Genomic DNA, 23,364 nt, shown 5'->3' with positions numbered 1-23,364 from the left:
GTGTGTGTGTGTGTGTGTGTGTGTGTGTGTGTGTGTGTGTGTGTGTGTGTGTGTGTGTGTGTGTGTGTGTGTGTGTGTGTGTGTGTGTGTGTGTGTGTGTGTGTGTGTTGGGGAGAGGAAGAAGAGTCGAGAAAGCGTAGGGAAAGGAGTACAGACTTTTTAAGTCCAGCTGAAGACACTGAAGTTGATTGCGTGAAAAGTCAGCTGCCTCTTTGTGTCTGTTAATCAAGTTCTAAACAGTTGGTGCCGGGAAGTGTTTACTCAAGAACCTTCAGCATATACCCTGTCATTCTCACTGTCCTTTTAAAATGGGATTTCACTGAAATTTGGGACGTTCCGCAGTCGGCTGTTTATTTCTCTGGATATCAGCCTATTGGGAAGGCTGATTCTGTGTCTGAGATTAAAGAGACGGGAGAAGCGGCTTCCAGCAAAGGCTCCTGCCGGCGATCCTGGGAAATGTTTTCCTTCCTAGGCTGCGGAGTCGCCGCAGTTGGTGGCAGGGGCCACAGGCCGTGCGGGTCCCGGGCAGGAGAGCGCATCACCTGTTGGGGCCTACGGGAGCGCGCGGCGCGGGGCTGGCCTGGGCACAGCCCGCGTTCCTCGGGGGCCCGGCCCGCGGGCGGGCGGACAGACGGACGGACGCGGGGACGCGCGCGCGGGGGGACGCGGGAGGCCCGGCGCTGGAATGCAGTTTTCCCCGGCGAGAGAGACTTTGTACCGGAGTGGAGAGTAGTTTGGGGTGGGGTTTCGCACCGTTCCCTCCTCCCCACCCCCGGGCCCCCTTCCAGGCGCTTTCTGGGAGCTTTTTCAGAACTGCGCTCTGAAGTTTAAAGACCAGCGAAGGGCCTGGGCCGTAGGCAGGGACAATGGAAGAAAATGAAAGCCAGAAATGTGAGCCGTGCCTTCCTTACTCAGCAGACAGCAGACAGATGCAGGGTAAGTAACAGGCTCATTCAAAGATGGAGTTACGGTTCCGCGTGTCCCTCGCCGCTGGAGGCTGCTTTTTAGAACTGCAGACCGGGCGCCTGGCACAGAAAAGGCGTATTTCTTGGGGTGGTGCGTTTCCCAAACTGAGTGGAGAGCTGTGAGCTGGACTTTATCTCTGGAAGGATTTGCTTAAGCAGCAAAAGAAGTGGCGAGGTGATGTCACGTTTGTAGCCCCGTAAGCCGTCAGTACGTGCTAGATCTCTAGGCAATGACAAATATATCGCTAAAAGCAGCTTTTCATACTCACGGCTCCAGCCGTGGGAGAGAGGAGCTCTTTCTGGAAAGCTCTCTCTGGGACGGCAACACTTCCATTCATTGGTTGGGGGATTCCATGAGGCAAAGGCACGTTGAATGCAAGTTTTGTCGTATTTGAGAGTTAAATCGCAGAGCTTGGGCTGTTTTCTTTTCCAGATCGGAACAGCAGGGGAGCACTTGTCCAAGTGGGGGAGAGATGGAAAACTCGGTGAATTTTCTGTATGCTTTCATTCAAAAGTTGGGAGCTGTTAGATAATTTTCTCCGAGCAGTTTCCCTTTGTGTTTATAACAGACTTGTCTTTTCCGTAGGGAATTTCCAGAAGCCTATGTTGTTCCAAAGAAATTTTGCAGTGGGGTTGGGTTGCAGTGGAGAAAGGACTCCTTTGCTGTGCAGTGTCTGACGTCTGTGATTCCAGAGCCTACCCTGCAGTATCATACAGGCAGCATGTTCAGACACCAAACAATCGAGAAGCCCCCAGCCCCCAGCCTACCCTAGGTTCATCCGGGGGCCAGTTAGTAACGGTGTTTGCCGGGCTGCTGTGATGTGCGTGGGAGAAGCAACTGCACAGGGGGAAAGGTGTGTGTTTTTTAAGAAGGCAAAAGGGAAGTAACGAATGACTCATCCGCACCGAAAATGCAAAACTAAGCCAGACAGAAGAAAATGCAATTAGAAGAGATAGACGCGCACACACTCCCACCCACCCACCAGTGAAATGCAGGAAACCTTAAGACCAGTAAATCCTGGAGAATCCCAGTCGCATAGCCATCAACTGGCCGGCTGTGTTTGTGCTCCCAAAGCACCACGCTCTCCTCAGTGGGGCTCCCTCGCCTCCCTTTCTCTCCCCATTTTGATAGACAGGATCCTACAGCAGGAATTCAACCTCTGGGCTTCTGTTGAAATAAAAATACTCAGAATCTAGAGGGGCAACAAGAGTGGGACCGATTTAAGAAACGACTTTCAAACCGTAGCAATTCGAAGATACTTCACAGGCTGGAGACCGTCAGACTGAGTGTGATCCCTTTCTTTCTTCATTCATTCAACGAATATTGAGCATCTGTTACTTGGGAGTTACTGTTTTAGCTGCTGGGGATCCAGCAATGACCAAAATAGACTAAAAACACTTGCCTTCATTAAATTTTTATTCTGAGGGCCAAGTTTGGGGGGAAGGGGAGTGGTGGAGCTAGACAATGAACAAATAAGGAAAAGAGATGGCATATTAGGTGGCAGGGTTACCAGATTTGGCAAAGAAAAATACAGAATGCTTAGTTAAATTTGAATTTCAGATAAACGGCAAATAATTTTTTAGTATAAGTATATCCCATGCAATATTCAGGACATACTTATGCTAAAAATTATTCGTTATTTATCTGAAATTCAAATTTAACTGGGCATCTTTTATTTTAGCTAGTGACTCTGTTAGGTGGAAATAAGGCCGTGGGGAAAAATAAGGCAGGGAAAGGGAGGATTGAGTGTGGGGAGGGAGCAGGGGGTGAACCCGTAGTAAGGTCATTAGGGAGAACGTCACTGCTGTGATATTTGAACAAACATCCGAAAGAAGGAAGAGCATTTTCAAAGAACAGAGTGGGGAAAGGACGGGAAGAAAAGAGGTTAAGAGATAATTCTAGGCCATATCAGGTAGGGCCTGTGAGAGTGTAGTAAGGACTTGGGCATCTGTTTCAAGGGAGGTGGGAGCTGCTGGCAGGTCTGAGTGGTCTCATAAAGGGTAGATCCTGGGTGCTGTACTGAGAATCACCCCAGTGGGAGTGGGGGAGGGCAGGGAGCCCAGTTGGGAGGCTTCCACAGTAAACCAGGCCCTCGCTTGGGCCAGCGGGTAGGGTAGTAGAGTATTGAGGATGAAGCCAGATTTGCCAAGGTATTGGATATGGGGGTGTACGAGAGACAGAGGAGTCAGAGATGAGTTCAAAAATTTTGGTCTGCGCCTTTGGGGAGTTGCCATTTACCTGAATGGGAAAGTGTTTGAGAGGAGTAGCTGAGAGGGTGTTTAATGGCTTGGAAGTGGGTGGAGAGCAGAAAATCTTTTGGATATGGTGGGATCGAGAGGCTTATCAGGCGTCCAAGTGGAGATGATGTTGATTGCGATTTGGATATTCATGGCTGGAATTGAGGAGAGGGGACCGGGGATTGTGAAAGATGGGCTAGGATTGGGTCCATGTGCAGAAGGAAAGGTCCCAGAGATGCGCCCCAGGGCACACCAGCATTTAGAGGTCAGGGAGGCTGGAAGGGGTGGCTGGAGAGACTGTGAAAGGGAGCTAAGAATCCCAGTTAGATTTCTAAGATCCGGTTGAGTCCTGGGTGAAAATGGTGCTGTGAAGGAGTGTGGCCTCCTCTCCAGTTCTTTGATGCGCGAGAGGCCCACGCAGGGAGGCCAGGCCTCTGATACCGGCATCACCCGAGATGCCACACGCCCACTCCTATCCTTGCACACTTGATCGCATTTGGCATTGTAATGCCGGTGGCAGTGTGGTGTTCGGGGGCAGAGAACATACCTTCTTTGTCTTCACATCCCCAGCACCTAACTGAGCACCAGGCATGAGACAGCGATCAAGAAATTCGCGCTGAACAGAAGGCTAATTATACCACCCCAGGGCTTTGAGTTTATCAATCTACAATAGATAAGGATCCCTTGGGTGATCATGTAACTTGTTCAAACCGAGACAGTTTTGAGAGTGAAAGGGGGGAATGCTATAAATAATTTCGCTGGGACGACAGTTGTAACCCAGAACTGTTTGGCAAACTGGGCGCATATGGTCACCTCGAGAATAGCTCTTATAAATGAGCTCCCAGGGCTAAATCGTCAGCTAGTGAGTAATAACAGTGTGAAAGGGTACTCGCAAGTGCACAGAGGTGCTTAGTAATTAGCGGTTGAATTTGAATCTAACCATATCACGCTTCTTTTGAAGGCCCTGGACTCCTCAGAGGGGTCCTGGGGGTTCCTGGGGATGCCTGTCCACCCACAGCAGCCCTGAGGCGACTGCTTTTGCTCTGGCCCCAAAGGTCTTGAAACCCCTGTGCAAGTGAAGTGCAGTCAGCCACCTGCTTACCTCTGCCACCCCTGATTCTCCCGTGTCTTAAGATACTAGTATTTACTGTGGTGGTAATCATTTCACAATATATAAGTGTATCAATTCAATACATTGTACACCTCAAACTCAGACAAGGTTATATGTCAATTATATCTCAATGAAGCTGGAAAAAAGAATAGTATTGGCAGCCCCACAGAATGCAAGCTCGGGGAGTCCCAGACATTTTGGTCTCTGCTCCGGTCTCCTCTAAAATTGCCCCATCGGTTTCTGTCTCTTATCCTGCTTTACTCTTCAGAGCACTTATCACTATGTGACATTTATATGCACATTATCTGTTCGTTGTCTGTCTCCCTAATTATAATGTGGATCCTCTGAGGGAAGGGAATTAAGTCTATCTAGATCGCCATTTCACTACACTTCCTAACTCCTTTCAGTGTTTGGAGCAGTCACTCAATAAATATTTGCAAAAAAATGAATCAATCAATTAATCAGCAAACCAACCTTTGAGACAAGAATGCTCTCCTGGGCAGGGGAGGGGCTGTTGCTATTTTGTCTAAAATCTCTTCCAGAAACCTCTTTTTTTAAATTTTGTAAGGTTTTTAGAGCAATGTACATAATGATCTGGTTTCAGCTGTAATTTCTGTGCCCATTTGTCTCTGGTGGTGATCTTTATGATATTAACAAGAGAGCTGGCAAACTGAGGGACCCTGTGGGCCCCCAACAGAATGTGTGATAGATACACAGGAGTCGGATAACCTGATCGCCGTAATGTCTGTGGTTTAGCGTAATCAAGGTTCATTTTTTTGAACGCATTGGAATGTGGACATTCTTGGCCGAGTGGAACTGCTGGGTGGTTTACCTCCAGACCACCCCGGGGCCTAGGTTCCTTCTGTCTAGTTATGACGCCATTCCCCAGGCTCTGGGAAGCTTCTGCTGGAGATTTTGAATTTAACCAGCCAAAGGGGAAAGAGAAAGGGCACGGAAGATTATTCAGGAGGTCAGGGGCCAGGACTACAGGTGGCCCACATCACTTCTGCCCACATGGCATTGCCCGGGATTAGAACAAGACCCCAGCTAGATGAAGGGGACTGGAAAATGCACTTTTCTTCTGTGTGCACAGGAGGATGTTATGGTTTGAATACACGGACAGACAAAATGTGGCTGCTGCCATGGTAGATCCAGGTAGATTGTACAGCGAGTCAAAGCTGCAACTCCCTGCGATGTTCCGATGCAAGAGAGCATCCCGGCACAATTGAAAAAGCGACACCTTAGAGACAGCTGACCAGCAGCCACTAGGAAGCAGTGGGGGACTCCTTCCCTAGGAGGCCAGGGCCTGCCTAATCTGACCCAGGAATACAATGTCAGAAAAGCCATCAGCCCTGTTCCTGGCTCTCGGGTAGCAGGCAGGCGTGGGATGCCTAAATGATGCCAGGTCCGGATCCCGTTCTGCAGGTCAGCCGACCCAGCCCAGGCAACCCGAGAGGGGGCCAAGAAGCCAGTCTCGGCAGCTCCCGCGGCCTCCCGCCTGCAGGATGATTTGCTGTGTGGGTGTCTACCTATGGATGACCCATCTTCCATAATCTTCTGCCTCCCCGGCATACCTGGTACATACCTTCCCCTCCCCATGTCCCCACTTTCTACTTTTCCTTTCCAGAAGCCTCCATCCCAGCCAGGAGGCCCTTTGAAACTCAGAAGAGTCTCTCCCTGGCACTTCTGCTCTCTTGATCCCCACCCACTCCTGCTTGGGAAAGGTTGGAGGGGCCATTCTCCCCTGGAAGCTCCCAGCTGGAAACGAGCTGCCGGAGGGATGGCTCTGGGCTGGGGAGGGGTAGGGAGGGAAAACTGGAAGCCTTGTCTCCAGGCTTTAGCTTCATTATTTGTTTGACCCCGATTCCCAGAATAGCAAACAGCTCGACACACCCAGACTTAAATGTTAGCACCAAAGTGCCCTCCAGGCAAGGGTTAGCACTGTGTTTCTGTTTGCACGCCGGGGACAGCATGTCCATGTGGATGGTGAGGAATTGGTGGGACTTGAGATCTCTGACTCCGCGCTGTGGAATTGTGACTACGCGTCCTCTGCTGCTCCCCTTTGTTTGTTTCCTCCTCGGCTGAAAGATCCCATTCTCCCCAGATGACCGGAATGGGAGAGCAGTCTCCTCTCCCTCGGGCATGGGAGTCGGTGGCTTCCAAGAACTGAGTCTCATGGTGGGAGAGGCTCCAGTGACCGGGAGGCTTCGTGTGGGAACAGCGTTGGGTTGTTATGGGTGCCGTGAAAGTGGAGCAGGGGCCTGGTGGGGACCCGTGAGCAGATGGGGCCCAGAGCTGAGTGAGGGGCAGGCAGGTGAGGCCGGGGAGGGAGTGGGCGCCGAGGGCAGTTAGGTGTCTGCCAGGGGCAGTGCACTGGTGCGGTTCGCTGCTGCCCTCCACCTCGCCTTAAACCTCCGTAAGCACCTGGAGACATTTTAGAAGAATCCACACGACAGAAAAAATGGAGAAGTAACCTAAGATTGATGTGACCTTCTTAGTGGGCAGTGTTAGGAAGGGTGGGGCTCCGAGGGTCGCAGAGCTGGGGGCTGCTCAAAAGTGGATGTTGACAGATGGACTCTGAACTCCAGCTCTGCCCCTCCCCACTCCTTTCCCAATTTATCTCAAAGAACGTGCAAAACTCTTTTCAGTCTCCAAGGGATTGCTGTTCTGGCGGTTTCGACCCCTTCTGAGGATCCTGAGATGAAACAGAATGGTTCTTGTGAGTCTGTGTGGCAAAGCGAGGCCGGGTGGAACTTTCTGCCCTTGTTGGTAGTTGAAGAACAGGAGTGTTTGTCCTTATGGGTGTGTGTGGATACTTGCGTTATGTCCAGGTGAAGAAATCACCTTCCCAGCGATTCCATCCTGCTAATTAATCTAGCTGTCCTGGATGACTTTTCAAATATATTATTTTCATGATGTCAAAAGTAATCAAGGGCATTTCCTGGCGGTCCAGTGGTTAGGACTCCGTGCTTCCAATGCAGGGGGCACAGGTTCAATCCCTGGTTGGGGAACTAAGATCCCACAAGCCGTGCAGTACGGTCAAAAAAAAAGAAAAAAAAAGTAATCGTAAAAATCCATTTGGAAGTCAGCTGTGTTATATCACATATATAACAATTTTGGCTAATACAAAACTCACATGCACACACTCACTCAAAAAGATAAGTCTGAACCTCTTCAGATTGCCCACATATTTACCAACCTGAGATATGGCATTTTCTGCACCTGGCTTTATCCCGTAGATCCTATTACCTCTGTGTCTTTAGAGAAGAAACCACAAATAAGGTAGCCGTCGCGTGAGCCCATATAATGAGAAGGTAAACTAAGTGAATGGAATTATAGTTACTCTCCCAATATCTTTTTTTTTTTCCAACCCAAAGGTCTTTATTGGATGCTTACTAATGATTAGCACAGGCTGGGTGCTAAGGGAAATTCCAAAGAAACACGTGCATGAAAGCTCATAATAAACAGTCGCGTACTCTTCTCACAATTTTCTTATTGATCCTGCAGTATCAATGGCACAGGTAATGTTATCGCACTCTCCATTTTGTAAGTAGGAAATCAAGACAGACAGACACCAGACGGCTTGGCTAAAACCACATGTAGAGTTGGCAGTGGAGCAGGGCCTAGTACTCAGGGCTTCTGTGTAATTCCTACCGCCATCCCCTTCCCTGTTGAAAAAATACTTCACTCAATAATTGCGTAACATGAGGTGCTCCCATGTTCAAGGTGATTTTCAGTGGAAGACTCTTCTTCTCATCATTTGAAGAAAAAGGGAACCATTTCCACCCATTCTTCCAGATTTCAATTCCATTATTTCAGGAGTGATTTGAGCCTCCCTGGTTTCATACTGAGTCCCAGAGCCTTTTTATTTATTTGTTTTTTTCAATGTCTTTTAATCCAATAGTTCTGTCTTCTCCCCCTTCTACACGTACTGCTGAAACTAATGAAAAGGAGAATGAACTAATTGGGCTCTTTTTTTTTCCTTCCCTTTCCTCATCAGTATCTGATGGAGAAGCTGTAATTAGCCATGTAATGAGAAGTGAAGGGTAAACGAGAAGAATTATTCCCAGAACACACATCTAGGGGTGAAAAACTGGAGCAGGACAAAGAGCCAGAGATTACAGTATTTTCTGTGCCTAAGCAAGGCTGTTGTACCTACAGTTCTAGACACGAGCATTTCTAGGTAAAGAAGAGGGAAACTGTATTGGTGTCATTGCCTCTGGAGGAGCTAGTTTACGTGTAAACTCTGGACACGTGTTGGTTTATATCACTGGTGTCAAGATTTAGTTCTCTGAGACTCTATCCTAAAACTCTTAAATATTGGGTGTATTTTCTGTACTTAATTTTTTAAGATAATTAGCAAATAAACTCTTAAATTGGAAACTTATTTTTTTTAAATAATTTAGAGTATATTTATAATAAAAAATTTTTAAAAATTAAAAAAATGGGACTTCCTTGGCAGTCCAGTGGTTAAGACCCCGTGCTTCAAAGGCAGGGGGCGCGAGTTCAGTCCCTGGTCGGGGACCTGGGATCCCACATGCTGCGTGGCGCAGCACAGCCAAAAAATAATTAAAAAATTAACAAATAGAGAGAATTTAAAAGATTTAAATTGGCATATCTAATAGCAGTTCAACCATGCTTATTTTATTAATGAAGACAGTGAGGCTGAGAGAGGTCCCATCGTTTGTCCTGAGTCTAGGATTAAAGGCAGGACTCCTGAGACCCAGCCCTGTGCTTTTCCAGGGAATGCAGTGGACGAGGATACCTTACTCTGCCTGCGTCTGCGTTACTGTATATGAGCTGCTCTCCATGAAGAGAACTTGCAAGCTTCTCAAGTACTTCAGAATGCTTATTACTTTCTCTTCCTATTCTGTTTTTTGTTCTGTTTTGTTTTGGTGTTTTTTTTTTTAAGAAGTAACTCCTGGGACTTCCCTGGTGGCGCAGTGGTTAAGAATCCGCCTGCCATTGTAGGGAACATGGGTTCGAGCCCTGGTCCAGGAAGATCCCACATGCCGTGGAGCAACTAGGCCTGTGCGCCACAACTACTGAGCCTGTGCTCTAGAGCCTGTGAGCCACAGCTACTGAGCCTGTGTGCCACAACTACTGAAGCCCGCATGCCTAGAGCCTGTGCTCTGCAACAAGAGAAGCCACCGCAATGAAAAGCCTGCGCACTGCAACGAAGAGTAGCCCCCACTCGCCGCAACTACAGAAAGCCCGCACGCAGCAACGAAGACCCAACACAGCCAAAAATAAATAAATAAAAAATAAATAAATCATTAAAAAAAAAAAGGAAGTAACTCCTCTTTCTCAGTTAACTGGAATAGTCAAACCTGACACTCCATTTGCCATCCATTGAGAATGAGCGGAGATTCGCTATGCGTGGTCATTGCCAGCCTCAGTTGCTCAGTTCTAAGTAGGAATCACTTGTTGCTACCTGGCCAGCTCAGAGGCCAGGTGTCTAGGTCAGGACCTTCAAAATGCACCATCTCTCTTCCCTTTTCATTGAGTATTTCAGATAAAGTCTGTTTCAAGTAAAACGTGTCTAAGCCTTTACATCCCCTCGATTATTACCTGTAATAATTATTCTTCGGCTTGCTTGGTTTGTGATAACAGGGAGAAATTGAATTTTCAAGTGGTTCACGTGTCCATGATTATAACGGCTATTTTTGGTCTTGGAGATAAAACAGATGTTTCAGAAACCACCTTCAGATTATAAAAATATACAAAATCCTGTTACCAGGATGAAACTGTGTTTAAAAATAAAGAAATAATCAGAATCACGGAAGTTAACTTTTCTGTAATTACAGATGAAGGTGAAGGGTAACCCAAATTGCCTGCAAACTAGTCCGACCAGGGGTTCTCGTTTTGAATAACCTCAGGGAAAGAGTCAGAAATTGTAGAGTTTTTGCTGCAACATCTTGATTTCTAAAGTGCAGTTTTGCATATTTCTTTCGACTGTTGATTTGCTCCCCTTCTTGCCACACACACACACACACACACACACACACACACACACGCATGCACAAATGTGCTAAGTTGCATTCATGTTTTAACAGCTGCTCCAAATGCTCTTGGTGCTCTGTAGATGAGATTTCTAGTGTGAAATCATTAATTGTGAGCTGTATCTTTTTTGTTTTTCAGAGCAAGGAAAGAGCAATTTGCAGGTAGCATCCTTAGAAGATGCAGAATGTCGCAGAACCAAGGAACGCCTTTCTAATGGAAACAGTCGCGTTTCAGCTTCCAAATCTTCCCGAAACATCCCAAGGAGACACACTCTAGGTGGACCTCGAAGTTCCAAAGAAATACTGGGAATGCAAACATCAGAGATGGATCGTAAGAGAGAAGCTTTCCTAGAACATCTGAAGCAGAAATACCCCCATCATGCCACAGCCATCATGGGCCACCAAGAGAGGCTGAGAGACCAGGTACAGATATATGCTGCCGTTTCACTCTGCAGAGCTCATTCTTTTTTTTTTTGTTTCTTCTTCTTCTTCCACTTTTATTGAGATATAATTGGTCTGTGGCACTGTACATTTAAAGTATATAGCATAATGACTTACATTCATCACGAAATGATTATCACAGAAAATTGAGTGAACATCTATCATCTCATTTAGTTACAAAATGAAAGAAATAGAAAAACAATTTTCTTCCTTGTGATGAGAACTCTTAGGGTTACTCTCTAAGCAGCTTTCATATATAACTTACAACAGTATTATTACATTTATCATGTTTACTTTACATCCCGAGTACCTATTTATTTTATGACTGGAAGTGTGTACCTCTTGACCACCTTCATCCGATTCCCCCTCCCCGTGCAAAGCTCATTCTTTAATGAACATGAGGGAAAGTAAAGACCTTCAGTTTAAAGGGGAAACAAATAGTTGAGTGCTTGTGCCCACTGTTGCGTTGTCCCAGATCTCTTTGGGGGGTTATGGGAAGGAGGCAGATTGGTTTGACCTGACGGCTTAGCCCTTTTTATCAGCAACAGTCAGAGAACCGGAGGTGAGAGAAGAGAGACCCGGAGGATATGCAGTTCCCCTAAAAGAGCATCCCACCTTCAACCACAAATACATGTAAAGTGCAGGCAACGCACGGGTATCACTTGACTGAGTAAAGCACGGGACCAACTAATGTGTACCCCGATAGCACTGAGTGCTGGGCACAGTGAATGAATGAATACACGCATACATACGTACATAGATTTTTCAGGCTAAAACAGAGCATGCCAAGGGGTAGACTTGTGATGAACCCCTTTTCCTTAAAAAGCTGACATTAGGGTTTTGTTTTCTGCTCTTTTCTCTTTTCTAATCGGAGATGTTTTCCTTTTGCGCGCTTGGCTTTCTGCTGTCATCAGCTACCTGTTTTCTCAGGTTATCTTGACAACCATACAGATACCACCCGACTGTGGCTCGGGATGCTTTTGTTTCTTGGCTGTGTGTATAGTTACTTGTTAGCAGACAGCGTGGGTTTGGGGTTACAGGAGATGGGGGGGCCACCCTCCTCTGTACCCCTCACAGATAGGCGTCTCCATCTGCGGATGGAGACCATGGTAACGGAAGCAGAGCACACTTAGCCATAGGACTGGTCGGGACAAGGGCAGGCTGTTATTGATTTCGACACTAATCGAAATTAGTAGAGAGACAGGTAGAGAGACAAGCTCTGTGTTTTAAGTCTGCTCTCTCGCCAGTTAGTTACAAAAGCGATGTCTAACTCGGCTTTTGATCGTCCGTGGAAATGGAGATTGGCACCAGCCTGAGTAATTTAAATCTATACTTTATCCTCAATCTCCTGTGCCCCTTTAAATGGAAGCTTCTCTTCTATGAAATGTTCATCAGAGTGCCTAAAAATGTGAAATATGCCTCATGAACTGTATGTTGAAAAGTTCACATTCCCAAGAGGCAGTAGGCCCAGAAGAAGAGAAACAAAAGAAGAATCCGGGTTGATGTAGTAGAGATGAGCAGATTAATTCTTCAGTAAATAAGAAAAGGATGGCCATCTTCACTTCAAGCATGTATAGAAAATACCCCTATTTTCTTTTATTTCTATTTATTTATTTTTTAAATTTATCTCCCCATCCCAGTTTTATTGAGATATAGTTGACATATAACAAAAATACCTCTATTTTCTATTGATAGTTGGACACCGTCCATTTAATTAATGGAGTTTGTGCCTCTCTCTGTGTCATAATATATGAGGCATCATACTTTATCCAGTGCTCTTCAGATCGAGGAAACTCAGGACAGTTACGCTTATACAATTTGGTAAAGAAAAGTTGGAATTTGAATCCAGTTAAGTCTAAATCCTTGTTTATTCCACTGTTCTATTAGTTGAAAATCATTGCGTATAGAGTAGATAGTATGGTCTGTGTATGAGGTATAAGGGACATGGTGTGTGTGTGTGTGTGTGTGTGTGAGAGAGAGAGAGAGAGAGAGAGAGAGAGAGAGAGGGAGAGAGAGAGAGAGACAAAGAGACAAAGATAGAGAGAGAAAGAGGCTATAGGGACAGCGATCTGGGTGAAGGAGGCTAGAGAGTTGATTTGTGTTGAGTGAGGAAGGCAAATGTATATTTTTGAAGTTAAAATGTATTATTTTGCAGAGAAATATAGAAATTAGTCTGTCAAAAATGGTAAATTTTCCATTTAAAAAATTTTTCAATTGCTGTAACTGTTATTATTTGTGATGTCATGATTGTTGCTACTACCACGATGATGATGGCTTTGGATAAAGTTATTATATGGGGAGCCTAAAAATAACCAGAAAGTTGTAAAGGGCGATGGTGTCAAAAGACAGAGAGTAATGAATGTGGCTGAGTGGCCTCAAGCTCCAATCTCCTGTCACTTGCATCTCCGCCATAATGTAGTCTGGCCACGGCTGGTCAGCTGCCCCTTCGTTGGGTAATTTGAGATGAATTCTTGCGTATTCCAAGCTGACTATCCAAAAGGGGAAAGGTTGTGATGCGTGGATCTGTGTGTACGTTGTTCCTTCTGCTGCTGTGTTGCAAAGGAACCTTAATCAGCACTGTAAACATGAGAGATAAGCTTAGGTGACGACTTAGGAAATTCCTATAGACAGCACTTCACCTTCTGTCTTTTTCATTCTTTTTCTCCTACCGCCCATTTCCTCTTTCCTGTCCTCTTCTCCGCAACACGCTTTGCTCCTCCCTGACCTTCTGACAATGGATGACTCCAGGCTTCCTTTACAGGAAGATCACGTGACCGGCCGTAAGGAGGAATGCACATATCACAAGTCTGATGCACTTTCCAGATAGGGAGTTTCTAAACACCACAGACTCTTCTGGTGGCTGTTTTCTTGGTTGCTTCCCAGAAAAGTGGCCTTAGTGAGAAGAGTGCCAGTGAGAGAAGTCAAGGATAACGTGACGAAAATGCTGTATCCAGTACTATACATGAAATATCTTGGTGCTGAGGGAATCCGGGTTCTAATTCCTTGGTATCAAACATCTGGAGAATCAGAGCACGCCTTATGTTTTGAAATATGAATTCAAACACTTGGAAGATTCCTGGTTGAAAACTTATACTGGAGACTTTGAAAATAAGTCAGTCAAGAATTTCCTTCTGTCTAAATTATTGAAAAGCACAAAGGTTTCCTTTACTCTCTTCTACTGTCTTTAAAAAATGCAGGTGACAGTATTGCGGAATAGGGCTTATCTGCATAATAGTAGACGGGATCTTTATTGACTCCCCAGCAGACTCCTGTGAGGCAGGCAGGCTGTGAAGCTGCATCATCTGGCAGCGAAAAGGCTTGGCTCTGGGGTCAGGCAGGACTGGGTTGGAATCCAGTCTCCACCATATGCTCGTTGCATGATTTGGAGCTAATGACTTAATCTTTCTGTTTCAGTTACCTCATTTGTCAAGGGAAGATAATACCTATATCACAGAGTATTGAGAAAGCAAATGATGGATTCTCTTCCTGTTTCAGTGGCAGCTCTTAGCATGACAGTATTCTGATTTGTGATGTCCAAAAGAAGAGCCTCGGAGGCTCTTATTTTCAAATTAGTGTTTAAAGTCATTTCACTTTTTTATCAACACATATTTGGGTACCTGAAGGAGTTAATTTTTCCCATTGTCAGAGCACAATTTTGTTATAGTTCTGAAATTCGCTTGTATTTTTCCTTCATTAAAAGCTTCCAGTTTGGATTTCTTTCACTTATTCTTCCCATATATATTTATTTGGCACCTACCATGGAAAAGGCATTGTGAGAAATACAGACAAAGAGACATGGCCCCTGCCTTCAAGTCAGTAAAAGAAATGAGGCATTCACATGCAGAGACTAATCTTTCCAGACCCAGCCTGAATGTCACACCTGCTGAGCTGGTCATAGCATCTTGCAGTACCCGTATCGTAGCATCTAATCATGCCTTTATTGTGCTTTTACTTATGTTTCTTCTCTCATCTAAAATATGCTTTTGGAGCAAGAACTTTGTCTGAATCACCTTTGTAAAGTCAGCATTTATGGGAGCACACAACCGAAATTAGGCGTGATTAATTTTTGTTGAATGAATAAATGAATGAGTGAATACTTCTAATACAATTAGAATGTGACAGGTACCATTTGTTTGGTCCAGATAGCGGTGGGGAATCCAGGGGTAAAGAGATTGATGACAGTTTGGTCAGTCAGAAGGGACTGAGGCTAAGAAGCTAAGGAAGGCTAAACAATTTCCCTCAAGTCAGGAAGCCAGCAGGTCAGCCAGGGTCTGAATTTCCCAAGTCTGTGGTCTCTCCATTTGTTTTTGACCTTAGTGTTTGCTTCCTCTGCCTTTCATTTTTATAAAGTTTTGACAACAAATTATGTAGCTCACAGTGGGTCAGGCAATAGAGACATTCATTCCATTGCCATTTCTTTAAAAAGAGAAATCTTATTCAATTCCCGAGCATATGAGATAACCATAGAAAATAGATTCCAGTATATATTTTGCCTTGACAGAAAGTTACTTTTTTGAAATAGCTCTGAGTTCAGAAAGGTCTGTAGTTCAGCCATCTCTCTCGGTCATCGTCACTGTGTCACTCTACAGTGTGGAAGTGCTCTTCTTTCATGTCTTTTCTAGTGAAGAAACAGATGTCCAACTGGCCTCTCTCCTACAGAAGCCAGCTGTCCACTCCTCGTCTCAATAATTTTTCAGTCCTTATTCAGTCCTTATTCCTAGTTACACACAGAGTTTCTATCTAACTAACTAGGTATATAGTATCCTACAGAGTATTGTTTATGTGTGTTCTTGTATCTAACGTGGTCAAATCTTTGGAGGAAAGAGGAACACAGTCGGACCTCCGTATCTGCGGGTTTCACATCCTTGGATTCAACCAACCACAGATAGAAAATATTGGGAAAGAAAAATTCCAGAAAGTTCCAAAAAGCAAAACTTGAATTTGCTGAGCTCTGGCAACTACTTCTATAGCCTTTGCATTATACTTAGAACTATTTATATAACATTCTATTGTATTAGGTATTATGTGACCTAGATGATTCATAGTATATGGGAGGATGTACATAGGTTATATGCTAACACTATGCCATTTTGTGAAAGGGACTTGAGCATCTTTGGATTTTGTTATCCGAAGTGGGTACTGGATCCAATCCCCCATGGCTCCCAGGGACCACTGTACATTTTAACTTAAAAGTCTAATGTGTTCTTCCGTTTAGTACAAAGAGTGAGAGAGCTATAAAGGTTATTTTCCTTTAACGTGAACATTGTGGAGGGTTAAAATAAGGAGATAAGCACATGAACAATGACAGTATCTGAAATGGGGTCCATAAGTCCAGGAGGCATTTTGTCCGACCTGTTGCTGTCTCTGAGTGCCCCTCAGGTCTCCCTAGTGTCTCTCTTGTGTGTCCATGTGGAAATGACACTAGAGCTGTTTTCTCAGTGCCTGGTGAGTTGGGCACCACTTCCGCTGTCTACTGTATGTAGTCCAGCATATCTGGAGCCTGCATGTAATTACGCTGCCAACTGTGGAAGTGAAGAGAAGGAAGATATCTATCAGTCTGTTTAGTCAGAACCATCTCAAGTTCTAGTTCATGCTAGTCTTTTAAACAGCCTCTGAAGAACTTTATCCATTAGTGAAGAGCTGTACTATGGAACTTGGAACTAGAGTTTCAAGTTCAAGCTCAACATTATCCCTTCCTCCACTATGGAAGACAGTATGGAGTTTCCTTAAAAAACTGAAAATAGAGCTACCATATGATCTAGCAATCCCACTCCTGGGCATACATAGGAACAGACAAAAACTCTAATTTGAAAAGATAAATGCACCCCAATGTTCATAGCAGCACTATTTACAATAGCTAAGGCATGGAAACAACCAGAGTGGCCATCAACAGTCAGTTGGTTTAAGATGTGGTATATATATGCAATGGAATATTACTCAGCCATAAAGAAGAATGAAATAATGCCATCTGCAGCAATATGGATGGACCTAGAGATTATCATACTAAGTGAAGTAAGTCAGAGAGAGAAAGGCAAATATCATGTGATACCACTTATATGTGGAATCTAAAAAATAATACAAATGAATCTATCTACAAAACAGAAACAGACTTACAGACATAGAAAACAAACTTTTGTTTACCAAAGGAGAAAGAGAGGAGAAGAGGGATAAGTTAGGAGTATGGGATTAACAGATACAAGCTACTGTACGTAAAATAGATAAGCAACAAGGATTTACTGTATAGCACAGGGAACTATATTCAATATCTTGTAATAACCTATAATGGAAAATAATCTGAAAAACATATATATATAACTGAATCACTTTGCTGTACACCAGATACTAACACAATATTGTAAATCAACTCTACATCAGTTAAAAAATAAACATCCATTCCTTTGACTGACATCTCCTTTTCAGATGGTATATAACTGATTTTGTCAAGAATCATGAAAATCACACAGTTAAAGACAGAAGACAAGAGAAGTCTTAACTGCATTTGAATCAGAAGAGCAGGTATTAAGAAATGAGCACTGTTGGGGCTTCCCTGGTGGCGCAGTGGTTGAGAGTCCTCCTGCCGATGCAGGGGACACGGGTTCGTGCCCCGGTCCGGGAGGATCTCACATGCCACAGAGCGTCTGGGCCCGTGAGCCATGGCGGCTGAGCCTGCGCGTCCAGAGCCTGTGCTCCACAACGGGAGAGGCCACAACAGTGAGAGGCCCGCGTACCGCAGGAAAAAAAAAAAAAAAGAAGTGAGCACCATTTCCAGGTGGTAGAATGAAGGCATTCCTACTCCTGTTCCTTAGTAACTCACTGAGAACAATCAAGAGTATCAACAATGGAAAGAAAGAGGGGGTAAAAAAACCCCCCAAAAAACCTCCGTCTTGCAAAAAACAAGGAAATTATAAGGATCTATGGAATGTTTCTGTGAAGTATCCACAGAATGTAGAAAGTGAAATAGTTTTTAAAAAGGAAAGTGTTCTACCAACAATTTATATGATCTTGACCTTACCTTCAGTAGAGGAAGCTTTCTGGATGAAAAGCCAAGTTCATAGATGAGAGGAGGCAGTGTTACCAGATCAAAATACTGCCAGTCGCAGAGAGCCTGTGATTTCAAGGGCTGTGCTGTGTGCCTCCCAGATGAAGAATGAGGGTAACACGATTTTAGGGCAAAGCAAGTAACATATTATTGTGGGGAAGGCGTTTGATGTCACAAATCACAGACGATGGTGCAGGTTACCTCTGCTGACTTCTCTCCCTTGCATGCTAGCTTTCAGTAGCTGGCTGGCCCCATTCAAATGGGAGTTATAAAGAGAAAGGAGCCAAGAGGAGAGGTATACCTTACAACTGACGTGTTAATCAGGATGGTCTTGATTATGCTGCATAACAAGTAAACCCTGTAGGTTTTTTGTGGTATGACACAAGGCCGTTTTATTTCTCATGCACACAAAGTCAGTTATTTGCACACCTCTCCAGAGAAGCTGTCCTTGCAGTGACTTTGTGATTCAGGCTATATCCATAGTGTGGTGATGCCATCTTAACACATGGATTCCAAGTCACCGTGACAGGGAAAGAGAGAGCCAATGGTTCTGCACAGACTCTTAAATATGTTGGCCCAGAAGCGGCATCTGTCACTTCCCTTCACCACAGCATCTTGGTTCTAACACCTACAGGGATATTTGCTTTACGCAGATTTGGGCTGTGGAGTTTAGTTTAAGAAAGAAATCCTCCCCCACCCCCATTTCCTTGTATTAACTTTCCCAAATGTAATGAATGGTTTTATCTATTTTGTTGTACATAACACTTGATGCCTATCTGTACGCTAGCATCAATCACATTTATATGTAATATAAATATATTAACATAGATTTACATCTGCATGTAATGGCACCTTTTTCATTCAAGTATAGTTGATGTACTATATATATATATTTGTTTTTTGGGTTTTTTTAATACAGTTATTTATTTTATTTATTTATTTTTGGCTGCATTGGGTCTTCGTTGCTGCACACGGGCTTTCTCTAGTTGCAGAGAGTGGGGGCTAACTCTTCATTGCAGTGCATGGGCTTCTCATTGTGGTGGCTTCTCTTGTTGTGGAGCACAGGCTCTAGGCGCGTGGGCTTCAGTAGTTGTGGCACGTGGGCTCTAGAGTGCAGGCTCAGTAGTTGTGGCGCACGGGCCCAGTTGCTCTGCGGCATGTGGGATCTTCCCACACCAGGGATTGAACCCGTGTCCCCTGCATTGGCAGGCGGATTCTTAACCACTGCGCCACCGGGGAAGTCCCCTATGTATATATTTTTGGCCGCACTGCATGGCTTTCGGAATCTTAGTTCCCTGACCCAGGGATCCAACCTGTGCCCCCTGCAGTGGAAGCATGGAGTCCTAACCACTGGACTGCCAGGGAAGTCCCGATGTACAGTATTATATGTTACAGGTGTACAAGGTAGTGAGTCACAATTTTTAAAGTTTATAGTTATTATAAAATATTGGTTATATTCCCTGTGTTGTACAGTATATCCTCATAGCTTTTTTTATCCATAATGGTTTGTCTCTCTTAATCCCCATGTAATGACATCTTTAGACTTATTTTTGATGGATTTAATTGTGTCATAGCAGAACTTCCATCACAGTGGATCACGCCTCATGCCATGGATTTCAGACTATCAGTTTATACCTTGGGGATAGATGTAGTCCCTCTGTCATGTATGAAAAGCTCCAAATTAATCACATTTTTGTCTAGCCCATTTGTCTTAACCCTGATCAACCCAGATATGTGAAGTGTTCAAAATTCACAAACATGCACTGATATTCATGGATCAATGTATCAGCAAAGCCTGGAAAGGAAGGCTAATGGGAACTAAAGATACACTAAGACCATAGACGTAGTGGAGGGCTTGGGATCTGGTAAAAGGCTAACATTGTAGAGGGATAGGTTTTATACAACTATGCATGTTTTGTAAATAAATAAATAAACAAATGAAAAGCTTATAAGTTATAGTAAAGGAGATAGACCCCCCAGCTAAGAATTTCCTCTTTACAGCTATTACTTTATCCTAATCCAAAGTGGAAGATGACGGTAGAATAGCCATGTTTAGCATCCGAAACATATTTAGCTGTTTAAACTAATGACTGAATTGGGGTTTACAGACCAATTTCTTGCCTAAATCTTAAGGGAAAAGGAAACAGCTTCTTGGCAGTTAAGAAATCTAATACAGTGTATGCAGAGCAAATAATAATACCAAGTCACAACAGGAAGAGGGAAGAAGCACCCTTACACAGACTGCCGTGCACGCAGAGAATCTTAGTTCAACGTTCAGGTTTTCTTTAGCACTGTTTTCTCAGCTGTTATTTATCGTGGTGGAAAAGTGGAGAAGACCTACAAGGACTACCTATTATCGGCAGCCGCCAAAACTGTGACACTGTTGCTCTTTACACATATAAGTATAGTCCATCCTCCCCCAAACCCAGTGGGTAGGCACTATTTATTATGAACTTTACTTAACAGAATGGCACAGAGCAGTTAGATCTTGCCCAAAGTGACACAGCAGGTAGGTAGCAGCACCAGGACTTAGTCTTATTACCTGGGTTTGGGAGCCTTGCTCTCACCCTCCAGATTATCCCATCTTTCTGATCAGTGACAGAATCCAAAGATACTCCAAAACATTGAAGAAATAAGGAAGGACTGGAATGGGAGAGCAGTTTGCCCAGCATCAATATGTAAGAAATTTAGTGGTATGGGAACATATGTATATGTATAACTGATTCACTTTGTTATAAAGGAGAAACTAACACACATTGTAAAGTAATTATACCCCAATAAAGATGTTAAAAAAAAAAAAAAAAAGAAATTTAGTGGTGATCCCAGAATGGCTGAAGTACCAGCCTCCTGATTAGCTCAGCCTTTAATCAGTTTGGGGAAGAAAAGGAATTTGGCACAAGAGAAGCAATGGCATCAATCGTGGTGTGTATCTGAGAAAGGTAAAAATTGAGAAGATGTTTCTATTGCCAGAGCAGTGCCTCCAGATGAAAGGAGCACATGTCATAACGGGATGACACAGTGTATTTGGAGAATGTATATTAGTGTATGTGTGAGTATGTATTTAATGAACTACCACAGGCTTGTGAATAAAGAATATGATAGGAAAGAATCAGTATAAAAAAATCTCTTGTTCTCAGAAATTTCAAATACTATTAGATATGTCAAAGGGAAACAATAGTCATCTAAAGTTGGATGTGATGGAAAACAACAGTAAAAAAACAAGCAGAAGGAGCATTATGATACTTAACAGATGATGTTACTCAAGGAATCAGATGAAAGAGCTGCCCTGGAGATATTTCCCAGAAGACTGATAGTTTGCCCTGTGGCTTAGAGGGTGGGGGAGGTGTATTTCAGCAGATTTGGAATATTACGTAGTACGATGTGTGGTGGGGACTCAGAAAAAAAAGACTAAATTCAAGGGGGTGTAGTTTTTACTTGTAAACTTGACATCGAGTTTACATTACTCATACAGGATACAGAAAAAGAGAGAAAGAATACTGAATGGGGATCATTCATAGCGCATGGCTTTTGATCCATGTTTAATTGGGTACCACCAACCCCCGCGTTAGCTTTCATTTTAATTAGTGTTGAGGAAGAGCAGGAGAACACATTCTGAGAGCAGTGCTATATTAAGAAGGGCTCTGCAAAAAAAAAAAAAAAAAAAAAAGAATCAAAATAAGATTCGACTGGAAAATCTGCTGAAGGATGCCTGGGAGTAGGTGGGAAAGTTGGGGGAAGTCAAAAACCCAAGTAGAGCTGTGCCGTGGCAGGAGACACCTGGAAAGTGATAATCAGTAAAACCTAGAGAAAATTGCCACCGAATTAGATGGAAATTTTGGTATTGAGGAATCCAGAAAAGACCGGCGGGATGCAGTCCACACATTGATGCAGAAGTTATATTGCAAACGTCTGAATTGTCCTAACTCTCCTCACTCATCAAGCTCACTTCTTCGCCATTATTCATCCTTCCCCCTGCAGTGTTTTCTTGGATTAATTCAGTCAAATGGTTACTTATCATGGTCCTACACTATGAGCTTGGCATTGGGCAGTATATAGAAAATACAAAACACAATACCTGCCCTGCCAAGTGTACATCGCTTTAGTGGAAAGAGTACCAACTTTTGGATCCAATATGAGTGAGTTGATATATGCTAAGATACTCAGCCGTGTGGTTGCAGGCCAGTCAGACCATTTCCCTGAGGCTTTTTCTTAACCATAGAAATGAGATAATAGTGTTGGGGTGCTGATTACATGAGATAATATATCTCTACTGTAACAGGTGTTGAATGCATGTCAAAACTCTTCTCATCAAGGAGAGCATTCTCCTGGGGAAGTCAAGGCCAGTGCCATTAGGGCAGCACGAAACAGTGTACGTTCTCAATGGCAATGATCGGGACCAGCATTTTGTAAAAGTATGTTCTACAGAATCCTAGATCCCTGGGCTGTTAATAGCTGTTTCGGGAATGGGGAGAAAGTTTCTAATTTGGGGACATTCTTGGTTAACCAAAGTTAAATGAATTTCTACATTGCAGGGCTGGTCAGATCTTTTAATGTGCCAGAAGGCATTGTGAATCCCAGGTGGGAGATTTGGGAGCAGGTGGGTGAGGAATGAAATAGGCAGTGTTTCCCAAACCTATTTGCTGAAGAATTATTGTTGGGCACTATTGTCTTATGGGACACGTTAGAAAGTGATGGAATGTTATGAGAAAGCTTGTATTCAGAGCGGTGGGAGATTTCAGAGAGGGAAGATTTCATACAGGAGATCAGAAGTCGAATGGAGTCTCATGGAATGATAGAGGGTCTTGGTGACCGGAGACTGTCCTAATTATCTATTTCCTCAATGCCCAGTATATAGTAGGTATTCAGCAAATATCTATGGCAAGGTTATTGACAGATTATGGTCTGAATGATATGATGAAGGTGTGGAGACATTCTGATGGAGGAGAGTGGCCAGGAGAGGCAGTGATGTGACAAGAATGGAGGTGGCTCCCTGGTGAGTCAATGAGTAGGCCAGTCTGAGTGAGGTGGGAGTGCCATTTGGACAAGCCGGGGGAGGTCAGTGGAGTTAAGTAAAGGGAAGTCAGATTGTACTGGACCTTGAATGTCCGGCAGAAAGCTCAGAATGGCAGACACAGGGTACCGCTATAGCCTTGAACCCGGAACTGGAATAAAAGCCAAGTTTGAAGGTTAGCTTTCCAGTGCTACGCAGGAGGGACCATGTGAAAAGCCTGGGTGCTGGCTGGAAGCGGATGGAGTGTCCAGGTGGCTGTGATAAGGTCCAAGGTAGTGGCAGTAGGCATGGTGCTCAGCCGGAATAGAAGGATGATGACACATCAGATATTTGAATGAAAAAATGAGAATGGGGACTTCCCTGGTGGCGTGGTGGTTAAGAATCTGCCCGCCAGTTCAAGGGACATGGGTTTGAGCCCTGGTCTGGGAGGATCCCACATGCCATGGAGCAACTGAGCCTGTGCACCACAACTACTGAGCCTGCACTCTAGAGCCACAACTTCTGAGCCTGTGTGCTGCAGTTACTGAAGCCCTTGTGCCTAGAGCCCACGCTCTGCA

At 44.2% G+C, this 23,364-nt stretch overlaps 1 protein-coding gene across 6 annotated transcripts in view; it reads left to right on the top strand.

The window, feature by feature from the left end:
* Positions 1-799: 799 nt before the first annotated feature.
* KIAA1217 (KIAA1217 ortholog) overlaps positions 800-23,364 on the top strand; it is a 326,826-nt gene continuing 304,261 nt past the window's right edge. For all 6 annotated transcript variants that reach the window (XM_030837164.3, XM_060292855.2, XM_030837160.3 and 3 more), the window contains exons 1-2: positions 800-936; positions 10,456-10,739. In XM_030837164.3, the coding sequence (XP_030693024.2) occupies positions 867-936; positions 10,456-10,739 (354 nt within the window). In that variant the 5' untranslated portion in view covers positions 800-866. The remainder of the gene's footprint in view (positions 937-10,455; positions 10,740-23,364) is intronic.

The sequence above is a fragment of the Globicephala melas genome, chromosome 2 (genome assembly GCF_963455315.2).
Source record: "Globicephala melas chromosome 2, mGloMel1.2, whole genome shotgun sequence".
In the NCBI taxonomy this organism is placed as follows: domain Eukaryota; kingdom Metazoa; phylum Chordata; class Mammalia; order Artiodactyla; family Delphinidae; genus Globicephala; species Globicephala melas.
The sequence above is the reverse complement of the archived record's forward strand: the minus strand, read 5'-3'. Positions and strand labels throughout refer to the sequence as shown.